This window comes from Nilaparvata lugens, chromosome 1 (assembly GCF_014356525.2).
Source record: "Nilaparvata lugens isolate BPH chromosome 1, ASM1435652v1, whole genome shotgun sequence".
Lineage (NCBI taxonomy): Eukaryota > Metazoa > Arthropoda > Insecta > Hemiptera > Delphacidae > Nilaparvata > Nilaparvata lugens.
The window spans coordinates 96,283,759-96,304,996 of NC_052504.1; the positions used below are offsets into that span (position 1 = coordinate 96,283,759).

At 36.0% G+C, this 21,238-nt stretch overlaps 1 protein-coding gene across 1 annotated transcript in view; it reads left to right on the forward strand.

Annotated features, from left to right (window-relative positions):
* Positions 1 to 21,238, forward strand: part of LOC111055580 (kinesin-like protein unc-104) — a gene marked incomplete at its 3' end in the record, with an annotated part of 165,524 nt that overhangs the window by 49,122 nt on the left and 95,164 nt on the right. Inside the window, 7 exon segments of the mRNA XM_039419538.1 lie at positions 535 to 644; positions 4,926 to 5,126; positions 9,644 to 9,822; positions 13,222 to 13,477; positions 14,462 to 14,470; positions 16,387 to 16,544; positions 19,242 to 19,381. Coding sequence (XP_039275472.1) covers positions 535 to 644; positions 4,926 to 5,126; positions 9,644 to 9,822; positions 13,222 to 13,477; positions 14,462 to 14,470; positions 16,387 to 16,544; positions 19,242 to 19,381 — 1,053 coding nt within the window.

The window sequence follows — 21,238 nt, forward strand, 5'->3', positions numbered from 1 at the left end:
TCCCAAAAATTCAAACTTCAGGCGATAATAAAAAGAAGAAGTATTATCAAGATGCGGCAGAAAAATTGGCTAATGTAAGAGACTCCAAAAACTTTTGGGAAACTGTGAGTTTATTTAAATCATCAAGAAGGTTAACTAGTAATGAAATAACACCGGAACAGTGGATAGGATTTTTTGAGCGCCAGTTTACAGCAGAGGCTCTAAGAGGTATTGAGGCACATGTGGGCCCTAGCAATAGGAGTGAGATCTTGGATGCAATTATAGGAAGGGATGAGTTAAAGGTAGCGCTGGAAAGAGGTAAAGATGGAAAAGCACCTGGTACGGATGGAATACCGATAGAATTTTTTAAGAAAGCTCCCGTTGAACTGTTGGATATTATTTTGTCGCTATTCAATTTTATACTCCAAAACGCAGAAATACCAAGTTGTTTTAGTGAAACAGTTATTTTCCCCATATTCAAAAAAGGTGATTTATCAGATGTAGAAAACTATAGAGGGATTTCGTTTGTAAACTCGATTGCTAAATGGTTTGCAGGGGTGATGCTTGGAAGACTAGAAAGGTGGGTGAACGTAAATAGAGTGTTATGTGAGTATCAGGCAGGCTTTCGAAAGGGATATTCGACTGCTGACAATATTTTCAACCTTGTTAGTATAATTAACTTGAAACTTGAAGGTAGAGGGAAGAAAATGTATTGTTTTTTCGTAGACTTGAAATCCGCGTATGATAAAATTGATAGAGTAGCGCTCATACAGAAACTTTATGCGATGGGCTTGTCAGACCAGTTTATTAGAATTATTTCTAGTTTGTACGTAGACACAAAGGCCAGTATTTGGTGTGGAAAAAAGATGTCGAATTTTTTCGAGACAACATGCGGATTAAAACAAGGTGGCTTGATGTCCCCGTTGCTCTTCTCCTTGTTTATTAATGATTTGAGTGATAGCTTAAGGGAGGGAATCTGGTTGGATGATTTAAACGTAAAGGTTCTGCTGTATGCGGATGATTTAGTTTTATTAGCATCTACACCAAAGCCTTTGCAGAGAATGGTATATCCAGTGTTATTGTGAAAGGTGGGGTCTGGTGATAAGTTGAGGAAGGTTTCTAAACAAGATTTGAGTTATATCACTTTATTATGTTAGTACCAAGTTGAAGAACTCATCTATACAAGAATAAAGGAAAGAACTGGCTTATACACGTACGGGATAGAAAAATTATGTTTGACGCATCATCACGTCTAAATTACTGGACTAAAATTAACTTGAAATTTTGCATATAGATTCTTAATTAACCGAGGATGTTTCTAGGCCTACTTCAAACTCTTCAAGATTCCACTCTGTCAAGTTTTAAAATAGATCCTTGCGGAGCACGGGTTACCTGCTAGTAGTAAATAATTGCTCGAAATGTTTGCGAATTATTTTCGCCTAAACTGTGCCAACTAAGTTGGAATCGATCAACTTCTTCCAGTCTCTTCACTTAGAACTGGATATTGAACCAATTTTCTTATTTATAATAAAGTTACACGTGGAATTTATTTTTAGAATAGTTATGAAATTGCCCCGAGTAAGGCTGCCTAGAGGAGATGGGATGATGAATTTGGGTGTAATCTAGTAAGATGTTTGAATGAAAAGAGTGAATGGAGGAATGAATTTAGTTATTTGTGTGAAAAAATGGAAGAGAAAATGAGAGCTGAGTGGGTACGAAGGATGAATGAAGCCCAGTTTCACGGATTATATAAACGGTTAGAGCGGCAGAACGATAGTAGATCTTACCTTGAAGGTCATTTTGATAGGAGGAAGATAAGTTTATTAGTTAAGGCTAGGGGGTCTCTTTTCCACCTCAATTTTTCGCACGGCAGAGAAGAAACACAATGGCGGTGCTCATTATGTAACAGGGGCGAGATAGAGGATATGCTTCACTTTATGGGGGCTTGCCCGATGTTAGGGGGTGTTCGTAGAGTATACTTAGGTAATTATGTACTTACTGAGGCAGAATTAGTTGAGTGGCTAAATGGGAAAGATTGGGGAAAATTGACGAGTTTCTTGAAATTGGCTCTTAAACTTAGAAAAGATTTAATAGAAGAATTCAACTATTAAAACCGACTCCTGGCAGACAGCCTTACAGGTTATGCCATAATAATGTATTGTTTTTTCTTATTATATGTTAAAGGTGTTTTATTTAGTTTTTGCTATTTCTTTATATGAATTTCATTTTTTGTATATTATTTGTAAATATGTTTGAATCATCAATAAAGTCATTTTTACTACTACTACTACTACTACTACTACAAAAATCAAAATAATCGTGAGAAAGAAAACTGCTGATGAACGCGAATAAGACCGTCACTCCATTGTTCTATTGTCTCGGCTGCTTGGCTGAGCCTGGCTGGAGGGATCAAATAACCGACTGGATTGATCTTTCGTCTGTCCGCTAGGCGGAACTACGCCGACCATTGCTGGGTGGAAGATGTTACTGCGGCCGCTCGCATTCCCACCAACGCTGCTATTATTTTCTGTCTCAGTGCCTAGTCCGAGTCAGACAAGCATCCAGCCTGCACTGCGGAGCTAGGTTTACAGAGTCCAGGACTAAAATAATAAGCGCTCGGGTCTACATTGACTTTCTGAGTCACGATTTTATCTTCTAAACTCCGGGTCTATTAAGTTCTCGACTTATTTGAGTCCACGACTTTAACGCAGTAAACATAAGGGAAATTCACAATATTTTGCTGTTGTATTGTTGGCTTTATATTAGCAAAACGGAAACAGCTGATTGCAGCGGGATAATTCAAATGCTCATTCGAAGATGCTCTCCAAACTATTTTGTAAAAATACGTTTCGATTTCTTTGTAAGTCTATTCAAAGCAAAACCTTTAAAAGGTGAATGAATAAACATTTCATTTTACGTTATGCTATCATTGATCCTAACCAGTGATTTTGGAATAAAAATTTCATTAGGCTATTGAGTTTGAAAACGTATTTGTTTTGAAAAAAATGGAATAATACTTTATTTTTGTTATATTATTATTATTATTATTAATATGTTGAATGTGACATTGATTAATAACATTAAGATTGGAATATAAATTCCAAAGCAATCCTTGTATTATTTTTCTTGAACATGTTTAGGTTATGTCAGTCGTAAAATATGTTTAGTTTTTTTACACATAATTCTGATACAATTTTATTCCAAAATAAACTTGCAAACTATAAATTATGAATTTAGATGGACTAATCCAAATAATTTAGATATTCCATGACATCTATTTGGCTTTTTATCTAGGTACTCCAAAACAATAACTGAATCGTGTTTGCTCAGTTAAGTCTAGAACTTCAATTTAAACCCTACCCCAGTAGAGGGTTTATAATCACGCTGTTTTTTAAGACATGGACTTGATTTTTGATAAATCCTTGACTCGGAAAGAGGCGAGAATCTAATTCAAGTCCTTGTCTTATAAGTCCATACTCAGAAAGCGAAATTATGAACTCCAGGGTCTAACGTGATCTCTGAAATCCATAGTCTATTTGAGTCCTCGACTACGTTAACGCTCTGACTCGGAAAGCCAATTTTCTGACTCCAGAGTTTAAAGCCAGTTAAAGTCTAGAACTTAGCTAAATCCCGAGCTTGGAAACCGGCCCTTAAAGGCTGCGGCAATTTCAAGTCGTTCAATCTTCTTCTTCATCATCATCATCATCACCTAAAGGATTAGGTTTCTTTTACCTTTCTTAGGTTACCTTTCTAGGTTTCTTAGGTTACTCCAGAGTTTAAAGCCAGTTAAAGTCTAGAACTTGGCTAAATCCCGAGCTCGGAAACCGGCCCTTAAAGGCTGCGGCAATTTCAAGTCGTTCAATCTTCTTCTTCATCATCATCATCATCGTCACCTAAAGGATTAGGTTTCTTTTCAAATAGCCTGTTTCGGTACCCATCTCTTCCTCGGCCTTCCTACATTTATTTTTCCTGTGAGTTTGTAATATTGAGCTTCTAAAATGAATTCTTACGGATGGCATCCTATTCAAATGTTTACAACAGTTTGATTTATTTTGTGTTATTCTATCGTATAATTGAGTAACTGATAGAACTCTTTGTAATTCAACATTCCTGACTCTATCAGTTCTGCTGCAACCATACACACTCCTCAGAAACGTCATATCTGCAGCTTGAATCTTGCTATCTACTTTTCTTCTATTAATACAATTTTCACTTCCATAAAGAAGAGTTGAAACAGCGATAGTGTTGGAAAAATAGTCAGAATAGTTTTGGGCTATGCCTGTTGCTCTATCCCGATCATATTCATATAATTATGTAATAATGTATTATATAATTAAGTATAATATGTTGTTTATACTTTCTGTATCATTCGTCTTCTGGACTGTATTGATTTTGTAATGCTTGCTTTTGTATAATTATTATTATATTTGAAATGTTTCAGAGATCATTTTTTAGTTGTTATCGAGTTCTCGTGATTTCAAGTAGCTAGGTTTTAGAGCTATTGTATGATTTAGTTTTTTGAACTATGAGAGTGAGCTAGAACATTATTTTTAGGTTTTAGGTTTTGTCTTTATTTAATTAAAATTTGTATTCATTTATACTGATGGAGCCCCACACAGGATTCCTTTGGGGTCTCCTATTTAGACGATAGGCATTCATTTTTTTGTAAAGTGTTTGTTTATTGGTCGAATAATTTTATTTATTAAAAAAAAATTGTAATTGTATCGATGGAATCATGTGAAAATTCTGTAATAAATAAAATAACTATCAACAAATAAATAAATAAAATTGGATTCTAGTGTCCAGCCTTGTCTTATTTCTGAGATCTCTGTGAATGGTGTCACATATTCTCTGAAATTTACGCATTTTACACATCTTTGTATCATATGTCGTTCCATCTTATAATTATATACCTAATATAATAAGTTTTTGAGTTGTACTTTTAGTATTTTTCAATTAATAAATTTCAATTTTCAGGCTACAACGTGTGTATTTTCGCGTATGGCCAGACGGGCGCAGGCAAATCGTATACAATGATGGGTCGACAGGAGGAGAAAGGCCAGGAAGGCATCATCCCGCAAATATGTCGCGATCTCTTCGATAGGATACGAAACACCACCAATGAAGAACTCAAGTATTCAGTCGAGGTAAACTTTTTCAAATTCAAATTTAGATTTCAGGCAAATACACTTACTATACCCCGCATTCTATGTATCCTTTTTTGAAAAATTTTATCACAACATGTTTATTGTCATTTATAAATGTCCGAAACATGTTGTGATAAAATTTTTCAAAAAAGGGTACTGGGATTTTTATTTTCTTTATATCTATATTACAAGTAGCCCTATACAGAAAAGAGATAAACTAGATGTAGTTTAATTATTTAATTGACGTGTCATACGCTGTTAGGCTGGGCACACACCAGTTAGTCAAGACAAGACAAGACAATACATGATCAGACACGTTTAGTCACAATACTTCACATAGTTGCTTATGACGCAACACACACTGATTAGTCATTGCAATTAGACATGTCTTCATAAGCAACTATGTAAAGTATTGTGACTGAATGTGTCTGATCATTGATCATGTCTTGACTAACTGGTGAGTGCCTAGCCTAAGAGCTATGCTCAAATTATACAGTTTCACATGACTATAATAATAATAATATATATACAGAGTTTCCCATTAGTCAGTTTACGCTAGAAATTTTTAAGGTTAGCTGTTGTTACAAACCAAACCAAAGCTGTTTAGTTTGAGGTTATGTTTGATAAACAAACCTGAGACTATAGTGAGGTCCACGTTATAATGACAGTGGATAAAGATAGAAGAATAGCGATGCCGATTCTCTGCATTAATTCATTATATTTCTACACTGTCAAAAACATAATTGGCATCGTTGTGGACCTAGAAAAGGATAGTACCACCGGCTTTGTCGAATGATTGACAAGGATAGCAAAACCAAAGTTGATCAAATACTGTCATCATAACGTGGACCTCACTATAGTTATAGAATAGACACGCTGGGAAGTCTAGCCTCTGAAGCCAACATCCACTGCCATATCGCCAAATCGTGACGTCATCATCGGATAGAAAACTTTCAGATTGTGTCTATTTCAGAAGGATGTAAATTATTATTCATTGAAATGGTAAACTCCCGCTGGAATAGACACAATCTGCTATGGAAAACAATGTAAACAAACTCTACAGAAAAGTTTTCTATCCGATGCTGACGTCACGATTTGGCGATATGGCAGTAGATGTTGGCTTCATCGACTTTCAGTATGAATATACAATGGGCCGTGTCTATTCTATAACTGGTCTAAGGAACAAACATAAGCTGTGGTAAAGAAACATTAACAGCTGTGATTTGGTTTATAACAACAGCTGACAAAAATTGCTAGCGTCAACTGACTTATAGGCCACTCTGTATTTTACATAAATACATCTACTCACATGATTTTATTTCAGGGCTTCTGTAATTGCTAAAATTTACTACAGATAAATTAGGAGAACAAAGAATCGGTGAATGCTACTTTGAATAAACGTTTGTCGATTCGGGAATAGAACAATTGTAGGGAAAAATCTTGAGATAGCATAAATCTCAAGGTTCGAACAGAACGAGCAAGTTGTGGTGAAGATCGATGCCACTCAACAGCTGTGCAATGATAAAAACATTTTGGAGTCATTGATATAGAAATATAACCGAGTTGAATTCTTTGAGGGTAACCAAGACCTTAAAGATGCATAGACTCACATGCAGCGCTAGTGTCGTACTTGGAATTGAAATCCGCCATTGAGGGGGCAACCCATAAGATTATTAAGGTGCGTACAGACTGTCGCTCTGCTCCGCAACCGAACGTCACTCCAGCAGAGCGATTGATGATCGACCGGCGAGCAACAATGGTTCGACCGGGGAACGCGAGAAGATCTAACATCTTCCGTAACGTTCATGATGGGTGCGTGGGCGGTGCGACTGTGGTCGATGGTGGTACGCGGGAGGAGCGTGCTCGGTGCGGGTTGGAAGCACGAATATGTGTACGCAGCTTTACATACCAATGCCACCAATGCCTTTGTGATCTATAGTATTACAAATATATAATATATAATATCTCGTGCTTAAATACCCCAATGGCGGCCTTCAATTTCAAGTAAGAGCTATCATTGGGAAGGCATAGGCATTGTGGGTCTATATCTCTTTAAGGTCTTTGAGGGTAACCGTCCACTGGAACCGTATTCAACCGATCCGTTCGGACGTTAATGTGGCCGAATATGGTCGTCCATTGGAACTTTTCACGTCAGTCTAGTTCGGTAGTTGGCTGAACTATTAAATATTTAATAAATATTGAATTAACTACTAAAATTGAATAAACAAAAATTCACTAAATTAGTTATTCATTACAATAATCTAACATTCAGATCCTATTTGTTCAGCAATCTTTGTCCACAGATTCCTTTGAACATCACGACGATGATATCTTTTGTCTCGCATATCTCACAATGGAACATGCTCTTGAACCAAACTTATCAACTTTTCATTGTCCATAGTTACAACTTTATAAAACAGAGCAACTTCAAAAAACAAAAACAAACAAGACTGTGAAACAATATTAGGTTAGGAACACTTTGTTGTCTCAGCTCGACTAGCAGCTAGTTCAGCCGGATAGAGCCGGAAAATCCCATTCAATTCGGATCGATAAATTGATCTGCCGGAGACGGCCGTGCACGGCCGTATGAACCTGTTGCAATGGACGAGCATCTATTCCTTTCTTTGTTGGAGAATCGTTCGGACGAGTTCGGTAGTTTTCGGCCGCTGCTAGTTCGGACGAAAACGGTTCTAGTGGACGGCCCACCTATCTCGACCTGACCGTTCTATTTGTAACCTTAGATAGTATTTTATATAGCTTATGCTAACCTTTCTCTGTAATTGAACAGAGCATCTTTCAATTGACGATTGGGAACCACTACAATTAGATTTATATTATCACAGCACATAAATAGTGAAATTTACTCAGAACTGTCGTCATTAATTGCATTGTATGGGAAGGGTTGATGCTATTTTATGAGGAATGCTTACAGTTTAAGATGGATATTAGTGAAAAAGTGCTATTAACAACTCTTCAAAAGCCATTTCCAAGTAAATTACTGTGGCTCTTGAAGATTTGAAACTAGTTGTGTTTTGATAAAATTGAAATGGTACTTGATAACTTTCATTGTGTTACAGTATCATGTTTACTTGATCCATACTTTGCTGAATATCTTCACAATTCAACTGTCGGTTGTCTACCTACAATGAAACCTAACAATCATGAACCTATATTCATTATTATTTATTTATTGCTCATCTATTTTACTATCCATGATGAACTGACAGTAATAATCAGTTTTTGAACTATTAACAACGACACTTCAGTCTATTTTTTGAATATTAAGGTGCGTACAGATGTACGCGCCTCGAACACGCTCCGCACTCGCTTCGAGCATGAACGTAACGCGAGATGTACGCAAGGGTTCGCTAGAGGTTCGAATTATGTTCGAAGGATGATCGTGCGCTTGTCGTATTGTTGACTTCCCTACAACCTAACCTCACAAAATGTGAAACGGGTGACAAAACTCAATAAAATATTCTGATCAGGGGATTGCTGGGTAGCCTAATAATACATTATGTTTATATAATAAATTGATGACAATTATTATGTTTGTTGCATTTATGATGTTTTATTACAAAAAAGGTTATGTCTGTCAATGTTTTGAAAGGTGAAAGGCTTGGTTGGGAGTTAGCTTCTTTCTTCTAAATTCTAATATGCTGGTACCTATTATCATAGAGAAAAAATAGCGTAAGTAGATATGCCATGGTATAGGGCGTTTATGTCGCAACGTTTACTGTTATCTTAAGCCGATTACTGTCGATTATTGTCGATTTTTACTGTTTTGACCGGGTAAGAATTTATGAACGGTACAAAATGAGAGACTACCAGCGTCATAAAGCTTCACGGGAAAGAAATACATGGACTATAGGCTTGAGATAACTGTAAAAGTTGCGACATAAAAGCCCTATACCATGGGATATCTACGTATGCTATTGTTTCTCTATGCTATTATTAAAAATATTTGTATAATTTTATATTATTTAATTTTGTTGATTTAATAATTAATTATTAATTTTGATAATTTTATATGCTAACACAGAAATCGTAACTATTAACAAACAAAAACGTTAACCGCGCATGCGCAACTATTGATTAGTTCGACCTAGGAACTAGCCAAGATCGAGCTCTGTTACAAGCTCTGTTCGCGTTCCACTCTTGTCCACCTACGATCATCAATCGATCTGCTCGAGTGACGTTCGATTGCGGAGCAGAGCGAAAGTCTGTACGCACCTAAGTTATTAAAACTAGTACTCACTTGTGGAGTCCCTTCAAATCCATTTTCAACACTCAAGCGCGCTCCACATATGAGTAGGTACTAGTTTTTAATAATAATCAATATTCAAAAATTAGACTGTAGTGTCGTTGATAATAGTTCAAAAACTGATTTATTTATTATTATTTAATACAGTTGCTTTTTAGGAAATTATCCTACAGCAGGTTGGCATTGTTTACAAAATTTTAATACAAAAGCAAACAAATCATAAACCTATAATATCTTATGAATTGTTTTCCAGGTGAGCTACATGGAGATCTACTGTGAGCGAGTGAGAGATCTACTGAATCCGAAGAACAAGGGCAATCTGCGAGTGAGAGAGCACCCACTGTTGGGGCCTTATGTCGAGGATTTGTCCAAGCTGGCAGTCACATCCTATCATGACATTCATGATCTAATCGACGAGGGAAATAAGGCCAGGTGAGTTCAGGGTAAACGCCTTTAAATTTGGATGTTTTCACAAACTCTTTACTAACAAGGTAAAAAATCTGGTGTGGCGCACTCACACAACTTTCCTTGCCGTTATGAAAATTTATCACCTGACGCAAGTAATAACGCGCATCTCAAGTCTACTATTCAAAGATCCAATCCAGCTGGTGACAGGACAATAACGCTGCAGACACACGAAGTCTGCTATCTTTTCATAGTGAATGATTCAATAGGAATCAACAGTTGCCAACAGTTTGCAGTTGAAATAATAACATTTTCTCGAATTTCGAGCTTATTTTAAATTCTAGGTGAAAATGTTACTAAACATTAATTGTAGAGATTTTCATGCTCAATCTTTTCCACTAATTTTTTTTTGTTTAAATTGTATCTGAAGCCTGATAATTGAGAATCTGAAATCAAACTTTGCATAGATGGGGCGGAGCTCCTGGAATTTTTACAGATATGAGACTTGTGGCAGTTGATAGAGCTTATCAATGACTATTTTAGGCATAAATTTGATCAAAATCGTTGGAGCCGTTTTCGAGAAAATCGCGAAAGACCCTATTGTTGACAACATTTTCGCCATTTTAGCCGCCATCTTGAATTGCATTGGATCGAAATTGTTCGTGTCGGATCCTTATATTGTAAGGACCTTAAGTTCCAAATTTCAAGTCATTCCGTTAATTGGGAGATGATATATCGTGTACACAGACGCACATTCACTCATACACACACACATACATACAGACCAATACCCAAAAACCACTTTTTTGGACTCAGGGGACCTTGAAATGTATAGAAATTTAGAAATTGGGGAACCTTAATTTTTTTCGGGAAGCAATACTTACCTTACCTATGGTAATAGGGCAAGGAAAGTAAAAACGGTTAGGATTCTTACTTACAGAGAGCAACAGAGATAGCAATGCACCGGAAACTGGAACGACTACATTATTTCCTCTCTTTTCCTAGCCACCTCGCTATCTCACTATATTTAACCTAATTCAACTTTATGTTTTGAAAGAGCAAATGTAGTTTTGTCACCTCGCTTAAACCCAGTCGTTTACTGTGTTACTGTATAAGCAGCCTAATCTTGGGTTAGGAACAGATGATTATACAGTCTGTATGTAGCCTGCAAATTCTGCAATAAAAGTATCATAGACTTGCTAACACCGTGTAGAATAATTTGTATCATACTGTATTTTCTATAGAATCATTGCCCAACGAATGACAGCCCAATGTCACCAAGAGACAGGATAAATTTGTAACTTGGAAAAATAAACAATTATACAATTAACTAGAGATGACGAGACACTCAAGATACAAGAGGCACAATAAATTTCCAACTTTGAAAAACAATTATGCAACCAACTGGAGTTGAAGGAATACTAACTAATGTTAAATTACACAGGCAATCATTAAAGTAGGGTACAATCTTTGCAGATTAGTATATAGAAGATATTAACCATCCGCATGGGTTCAATAATGATATTTTTTCATGAGATTTTTCATAGAACTGAGAATGAACATTATATTCAATGTCAATCCTCAGATTTATCTATATCTATCTATACAACAGACTATGTGATGTTTCTGCAATTATTGTTAAATGACTATTCTCAAATGGAATTGATAATTTCTCAAATTAAATTAATTATTCCTCAATTATTACGATTTAAAAATGTTTAGCTTATTTGCTAAATAATCCACCGGTAAAAATTATAACAATATTACTTTTGCTACAAGTTCATTGGTAGCCTCCTTAAGCTGTTCAGGATCTACTTCACAAAGAACAGTTGAATAGTTGATAACCGAAACGCTGTAATTTAACTAGAATGTTCATTCTCCCTCAATTTAGTGTTGGGTTCATCTTACATTGAGATACAATTCATTCAACTCGTTTATCAACTGTCCGTCAACTTATCTGATTTCAACAACTTATCTCGTTTTGCACAACGACTTCAATGGCAATCACTTAGGGCCAAACCACATGAAGCGTTTTTTCAGGAGTTTTCAGACGAGTTGGCAGGGTAGGAAGCTCTCCCATTAGGTTGGTGTTCGGAAATCAGCTTATATAACCAGCCAATCGTAGAGCTCCCTGCCGATTCATCTGAAACAACCTAAAAAAAAACTGTTGAGAATTCAAGCATAGCCACCTCTAATACAAGGCCCCGGCCTACGATATTGCAGCGTAGGCCTAGAATTTAATACATGATTGGTGAAAAAGATTTAAAAAAATACCAGCTTAACTTTTTCACCAATCATGTATTAGATTCTAGGCCTACGCTGCGACGTTGTAATATCGTATTAGGGCCTTGTATTAGAGGTGGCTATGATTCAAGCCATTCGACAAAAACCAGTTAATAGTTGAATATCTTGGAACTGTCTTATCAACTTGATGCTCACTTCTAGCATATATTTGTTTATTGTTTTCTCAGCAATCAGGACAGTATCAGCCATGAAACTTAAAATTAACATCAACTATTTGACATGATTTAACTAATTAATGTTGATGCATTCAGTTGACGTTGATTCAACTAATTGGCGTTTATTAAACTAGTTTATCCACTCTATTTTTACTTTGTAGCGTAATTTTTTCTTGTTTTTCCGGCAATCACGACAGTAGCAGCCACGATCATGAACATGAACATCAACTAGTTGACGTTTATTTATTTATTTACATTACAATATGAGGGCACCAGGAAGAGATACTTCCCATAATAGCCCTCTTGACACAACAAAAATTACAATTCTAATATATTAATAGTATAAGATAATATAGTATAAGTCCAATCTATTTCACTAAATTAAAGAGAGATAGAAACTACAATAATTTTTTAAACTAAAATTGAAGATGAAAAAGAGGAATATGATGATGATGATGATAATTATAAATTAAGAAGAGAAAAAAAGAACAAGATCATTATGTCAATATTTTGAACCAACAATTGAAGATGAGAACGAGGGGTATGACGATGATGATGATTATGATGATAATGCGATAATTATGATGATGATCATGATGACGACGATGACGACTATGTTGTTGAGTGTAAATTAAAAAGAAAAAAGAACAAGATAGGCATATTACCAACGAGCAATTAACTCCAACATCAATCTCCTTATTTCCAAATCCGATTCAACCAAGTGTGTGACCCTCTACTCAGCCCATTCATCAGTCTCTGCACTCCAGTTAGAGGCGAGAAATAATTATATACAGTCCTGCTTCTAGGCAAAGAAGATTCAACTAGTTGAACTACTTGATTCGTTGATTCAACTACTAGTTTATCAAAGAAGATTCAACTAGTTGAACTACTTGATTCGTTGATTCAACTACTAGTTTATCAACTCAACTTTTTGTCTAATTTTTCTTCTCGTTTTTTCCTCAACTAGGACGGTAGCAGCGACAAACATGAACGAGACGTCGAGCCGCTCGCACGCGGTGTTCACAATCTTCTTCACGCAGAAGCGCTTCGACAAGCTGACCGAACTGTCAACGGAGAAGGTGAGCAAGATATCGCTGGTCGACCTGGCCGGCTCCGAGAGGGCGGACTCCACCGGCGCCAAGGGCACCCGGCTCAAGGAGGGCGCCAACATCAACAAGAGTCTCACCACCCTCGGCAAGGTTATCTCTGCATTGGCCGAAATTGTGAGTCCTCAACACTCATTAACTAAATCAAAATGTTATTCACAATTCAAACAATTGAAGGTCCTGCCATTACAATCAATCATTGATTTGTAACAGAGTTACATTAATTGGTCAGAGCTGCAGTATGGTGCACTTTGCAGACCAAGGGTTGTCCATTGGGCTTTATTCTAGGACCACTGGAGTGATCCTTGTGGATATAGTGATTGTATAGCAGGCTAGAGGTACCGGGTTCAAGCCCAATATCTGGGTTTGCCAGATCTCTCCCGTGTTATCGGATGGGCGTGTTAATTTGTTGGTCTCGGCCGAAGTATGGATGGCGTAAGGGCCTTACTGGACCTTATTTGAGATTTATAAACGAAAGTCTTATCAAGTAAAATACTACGTAATGGAGATAGATAATTTGATAATAGTTTGTTATCATATTTTGATTATCTAGTAATAGGACCTGTCATATGTTTATTTATTTATTTATTAGATAGAGCGAACAATATAATAGTCGGAAAAGAAAAAACAGGCTATTGCCCAAAACTTCTTCAATTTCCTGATTTTGTCACAAATCGTCCAAATATTATGTAGGTTATGTTCACTTCAATTTCAACACCAAATCTTCAATCTGAAACTATGAATCAGAATAAAACAAAGAATTTCAAATTTAGATAGATTGATAATGAAACTTCCGTTAAAACAAAAACCAAACTTGTCTAGGAAATATGTCTTTAAAAACTGTATTTAAAAAGCAGTTTAGCCTTCACAAAAGTATATTATACTTTAATAATAATTTAGTTATTATTAATAACTTTCTAGTAATAATAGCGTAGTATGAATATTTTAATAGTTGATCAATGTTTTTATTAATAAATCCTTCAAATGAATTTATTAATAATCCTTTAAAATAAGTTTTAAATCATTGCTATTGCTAATCTTAATTTTTCTGTTATGTGTTCCTGTCATCAATCAATTGCGGTTCTGGTCTATCAACTTCAGTCTGTATCGGTGAGTGTAAATTATATATATTTTTTAAAATAATTACGGCTTGACTACTTGAGCCAGTTCCACCCCCACATCGATTTTTGAACGTTCAATTTTTTGCCATCCTTATAAATTCTACCAGATTGAACAGAACTTGTCAAACACATCATGTGTTTGCCATGTAAAGGTGCGTACAGACTTTCGCTCTGCTCCGCAACCGAACGTCACTCCAGCAGAGCGATTGATGATCGACCGGGGAGCAACAGTGGTTCGACCGGGGAACGCGAGAAGATCTAACATCTTCCGTAACGTTCATGATGGGTGCATGGGCGGAGCGACTGTGGTTCGATGGAGGAACGAGGGCAGAGCGTGCTCGGTGCGGGTTGGAAGTGCGTATATGTGTACGCAGCTTTATGTTCAATCTAATACAAGTTATAGGACTATAAAAATTCGGACGTCCAAAAATCTATATGTGTGTAACTAGACTTGATCTACCATAGCCAAATTCATGTGAAGAATTCAGTAGAAGGTACCGCACCACGAGATGGCCCTGGTTTTCATTGTTTCGAATGTCAGTCGGGGACCATCTCCTGGTGCGCTATGTTATGTTAGGTAGAATGCTGCTTGCACAGTGTCATTTTGAACTATATCAAATTCATATCAAGTCTCGTTTGTTATAATGTGGATCATTTTAAGTTGAAGCCACTAGCTGATTCAATTCAGTTCAAGCTTTTACTGTGTAAACGGCCCTAGAGCACAATGATGAAGTGGAAATTGAATGAAATCATTGTAATCAACCGAATGACAGCTTGAGATAACAGTAAAAGTTGCGACATAAACGCCCTATACCATGGGATATCTACTTACGCTATTGTTTCTCTATGATAATATGAAATAACGCATTAATGTACTCAATTTTTGTTAATTCAAAGTTTGTCATATATCTAAATAAAATCTTATTAAGAGTATTTTAATAAGGCCACTTGAATGTTTAGTTAGGCTTTAGGAAATCACTAGTACTCTTTTGTTAAGTTTGCAATCAAAAATTTAAAATGGCCGCCATTTTGAAAATGTACATCGAAAAGTTTTCATTTTATTTCTTGAAGGTGAGTCTTTTGCATAAATATTCATGCCAAATTTCAGATCAATACATCATTTCGTTCTTGAGATAAAAATTTCCAAGTAAAAAAAACAAAATGGCAGCTATAAGGATAACCGCTGAGTTTTGGGCACTTAAAATACGGCACTTTTAGTCTCCTATCATCCAGGAACAATACCCTAGAATGTTCGACTCTACTTCTGAAACACCCTGTACAAACACGAAAAGTGGTTACTTAGAACACGTCTAGTTTCGAGAAACTTTGCAATTTTCAAGTATCAATTTGGACACATTATATAATACTATAAAAAGGTACTTGTAAGGCTCAACTCATACTTACGCGACTCTAGAGTTAGAAGAGACGCGACTCTAGTCTCTTCTCGACGCAGCATGTGTTCTCAAATGGCGACACTCAGACCAGTCGATTCTAGTCTCCGCGACCTCACAACTGTGAGACTCAGTCGAGCGTCGACTCGACATGTTGGTGGAGCCTCGACTTGAGTTGCAGAGTACCGTGCATTTTTAATGAAAGTGATGTTTTATTATTTTAGCTAAGACAATAATGAGAATTAGATAAGACAGTATATTTATCATAAAATTTGTTACATGCGCAGAAGTGACGAATTGGATCTCATGTTTTCAATAATGTGAGGTTAGAAATGGAGTAGCATGGAACTGAATTAGTGACAATGAGCAAGAAAGTCGTAAGGTCGAGAGACTGGAGTCGTACGATTTGAGTCGAGGTAGTGTGAGTTGAGCCTTATTTTCTTATTATGAATATTCCCTCTCGCAACACTATTCTGGTTTAGTTGTAACATGGTGTGATATATTTGTGTTGCAGACATCAAAGAAAAAGAAGAAAGAGAACTTCATCCCGTATCGTGATTCGGTTTTGACGTGGCTGTTGCGAGAGAACCTCGGTGGCAATTCGAAAACCGCTATGATTGCCGCCATTAGTCCGGCTGACATCAACTATGACGAAACTCTGTCAACCTTGAGGTTAGTTCACTAAAAAAAAAAATAAACTCATTATGGTTTGTTCTTTGTCTTATTTTGAGTATTGCATAGTATGTGTTAAATTGCAATATATTGAGAAGAATATAATAGAATTTATTGAATCACAATGAACACTACTTGATGGAGCATTGCCCAGAAGTATGTGATAAGTCAAAAAAGTTTTATATAATTATATAAACACAAAGTCTCTATATGAGAAAACAAAATAAAGTCCACGATTTAAAAATCGAATTATCATTTAAACAACTGGAAACACTCCTCCAGGTTGCAGCTTGAACCAATATATCCTTCAACCTCCACCTGAACCGTCTGACGTCATCGATGATTCTGAGCTCAGCCAGCAATGTATTGTAGACTTAGAATCCACTGTAGAGCGGGTCCCCTCTCCAGAGCGCTGGTTCTGTGATGTGAATATTGCAGAGCTCCTCGATGTCTTGTACTGTAGTTTTTCCACATGCTTCTTCGTAAACACGGCCAGTTCCACAAAATAGAGAGCTGGTACAGTGAGAATGTTTTGCTTCTTGAAAGAACTCTTAAGGTGCGTACAGATATACGCGCCGCGAACACGAAAAATTTACTTTTAATCAGCTGATGCCAAGCATTTTATATCTGTATCTTACCGTTTCTGTACAAATACAGTTATAATCAGCTGATAGAAAGTGAATTTCTCGTGTTCGCGGCGCGTAAATCTGTACACACCTCTACATGAATCCCGCGACTTCAAACAGCTTTCTACTGTTTTCTGAAAATCGAAGTTTAAATTAATTTTTCCACTGCCCCAAAACAATATACTATATTGTATAATTGACATTAAATAGCCATTGAAAACTTTCAACAAAGTCTGGGAACTAACTACCTTCCTTATAACATTCAGTGAGTAAGTCACAGTGGATATTCCATTATGAATATAGTAAACTTAGTCTGTCCATTCCATCCAAGACTGCTCATCACTTTAATTCCTAAAAATGAAACTGAGCCATATGAATAAAACAAAAGCATATGCTCATGAGCATGAGCATGGAGCATAAGGTTTTGCTCATGAGCATTAGGTAGAAGCATAAGCATTTGATCATTTTTATATGAATAAGCCTTACCTGATACTCTTACCTTATGTTTCTGAACTCTGGAGCAAATGCTCACGTATTTTGAAGATTTTTCATCCGCTGATTTGGCTTTTATGGCCTTACTTTGTTTTTATAAAACACAACTATTCAACTAGAGGGCGAGACAACATTGACCTTCCCTACTCTAGATTGGCTAAGCTGCACACTTGCTACCCAATGCGCGCATTAAAAATCTACAATAGACTTCCACTGCATGTGCGGGAGCTGGAGGTGAGAGTGTTCAAGAAAGTGCTCCGAGAGAAGCTAATTAACCTCCCTCTCTATTCTTTGAGTGAGGAGGAGATTGTATGTTTTGTCAGTCTCTTCGATCGTCCATCTTGAGACTAGTGTACATATTTGAACTTTTGTGCTTTTATTAATCGACAATGTCTATCCGGTATATACACTGGTCACGGACAGAAGAAAAATTCAATTGAATTTATAGCCTTACGTAAGCGCTAAATATGTAAGTGGGAGACACCGCTTGTGTTTGCGTCGTCTTCTCTGTTTTCTATTTATAAATTGAGTTTTAGGCTAGTTTTTTTATTGTCAATACTATAGCTATCTAGTCTGGAGACTAATGAGCTATTTTTTTCTACCCTAACATACTACTTGAAAATGTTAACAGCGAATATCTCATTAGAAATTCTTACTGATATTGATTGTTTAATTAATATGTACACTTATGACTGTACTATAGAAGCTAGATTCACTCAATCACTGCTCTGCTCTTTCACTGGACACTAATTGAACAAGCACTACACTAGCTCATACGGTTTCCTCCTTTTGAGCCTCCGCACCAACCCTCCATTGTCTAGCAGCTGAATCGCCTCAACTTAGACTAGTTGAGTTTAGAATTTTGAAATAATAGCGTGTAAAAATGTCATCTCTATAATAATCTTTAGCATAATTTTATAATATCAATAGCCTTCTTATAATCGTCTACACTCTCATCTTCTTAAATGCCTATTTCCTATTTTGTGATGTCTATCTCTATATCAGATAGCTATTTCTTGTATTTATCCTTTTGTAGGAATAATGGTGATATATAATTATCATGGTTGAATCTAAAAAGAGCTTTTTTATTCTCAACTATTGGTTGTGATCGTATCTGGTATAGGTTCCTCTTCCTAATACGAATTAGTTGAGCCATTTTACTATGAGCAAAAGGTGATAAGCTGCTCTAGACTAGACTCACCTTTTTTGAAGCATTTGCTTCAAAAGTTGAGCAAATGCTCTAGTTTATTCATAAAATTTTGAGTATAAGCTTTTACTTTTGATCAAATGCTCAAACTATTTTTTTGATGAGCATGAGCAAAAGGTTTTGCTCACGTTTATTCATAGAAAATGAAGCAAATGCTCCATATTTTAGAAGTATAAGCAAATGCTCAACTTTATTCATATGGCCCATTGTGTTGTATTGTGCTTATATTGTTTTTCATTGTGATAATTGCTTATTTTGTATTGACCTATGCAATCTAATATCTTTTGTTTTATTGTACTTCTGTTGTTAAGTATTGTATTATTTTTCATGCTGTGTTGACCTATTCTTGATTGAATCATTTTTTGTCCACAGATATGCCGACAGAGCAAAACAGATTGTCTGCAAGGCTATTGTCAATGAGGACGCCAATGCTAAGCTGATCAGAGAGCTGAAGGAAGAAATTCAAAGGCTGCGTGATCTGTTGAAATCCGAAGGAATTGAAGTTCAAGAAGGTAACGTCTCATATTACCAATAAATTAATTTAATATTGTATCTTACTTTCTCAGTTTCATTCTTGTTCGTTTGTTAATTCATCAGAATGTTTGGTACCTTTCATATTCTTAAGGTGCGTACAGATATACGCGCCGCGAACATGAGCAATTCACTTTTAATAAGCTGATTATATCTGTATTTTTACAGAACGGTAACATCTATATAATAAGAGAGTAGGGTTGTGTTTGTTCGTGTGTTCGTTTGTTCGCATCAAAACATGTCAACTTGTGGATTGCATACCGGAAGAACGGGAATGATTTAGATCTCCAAATTTTGAACATAGATTCTAAAAATATCAATCTCGTGCACCTGGAAGCCCAAATTTCAATTTTCCTTCTAGATTTTTCAGAATTAATGTTCAAACTTCATTAATAGTACATACAATTTCATAAAAAAATCACCAAATCATATGGTCGGAATTAAAAAATATTATTATATTAAAGAACTGGATTATACACGTATTAATACAGGTGTAGTACGGTAGAGGAAAATTATGTTTGACGCATCATCACGTCTGAACTACTGGACTGATTAACTTGAAATTTCGCATATAGATTCTTGCGTAACCGAGGATGGTTATAAACCTATTTTAAATTCTTCAATATTTGATTACATCAAGTTTTCAGTTTGTCAAGTTTTCAATTATTTGTCATGCTTTCAGTTGTTGTAAGGAAGCAGCAGAACATTTTTCTTTAAAGGGAAATTAGAAGATAGGTATGATTGGGGGATCCTTTTCGAATGATAAAAACAGGTTTTCCGTCGCACCCAAAATTTTTTCCGCTATTTTTGAACCACCATTCTGAATCCAATTTCTTTTTTTAATTGAAAGGTGGTCATATGATACATGATTCCGATACAGGATTTCCAGAGAAAAGGTATGGTGAAAACCGCACATCGATATCTCAAACCTTTCAAAATTTATTCTCATTCATTTCCTTTATTATAGTATAGAAGATGATAGATAAATGGATGATATATCCATCTATCTATCATCTTCTATGCTATAATAGAGGAAAGAACTGGCTTAAAGACGTATACACGTGTAGAGGATAGGGAAATTATGTTTGACGCATCATCACGTCTGAACTACTGAACTGATACTTGAAATGCTGCTTATAAATTCTTAATTAACCGAGGATTTTATAGGCCTATTTTCAATTCTTCTGGATTTCATTACGTCAATTTTTAAAATAGACCCTTGCGGAGCACGGGTTTCCTGCTAGTACAGATATAAAAAGCTTGGCATCAGCTGATTAAAAGTGAATTGCTCATGTTCGCGGTGCGTAAATCTGTACGCACCTTTATACTCTAATAGATTTGGTTGTACGTATAGTTTTGTAAACGTTATATTATTCAAATAAAATCTAAAATGGAATATGGAAATAACTGAGATATTGCAATTATTCAAATACTAATGAATTAATAATTATTATCAAACGAAAATCCAAATTAAATGCTGTAATTCACCCCGAAGACTTCTGCTACTGCAAATATTGACAACAGGGTAAACAGATAGATGAAATTTCGATGAGCGCTACTATTCAAAAATTTTTTGTCAGCCCGGGAATCGAACTCAGTACCTCCTAATTGCCGGTCAGGAATGCTTACCCTTACACAAAGCAGACAATGTCTGGATAGCAGCGCTCACTTTATACGAAGCCAGTCTACAGATGGAAATTACTGAGATATTGCAATTATTCAAATGCTAATGAAATTTCCATCTTTAGACTGGCTGGCTTCGTATAAAATGAGCGCTGCTAACCAGAGATTGTCAGTTTGGTGTAAGGGTAAGCATTTCTGACCGGCAATTAGGAGGT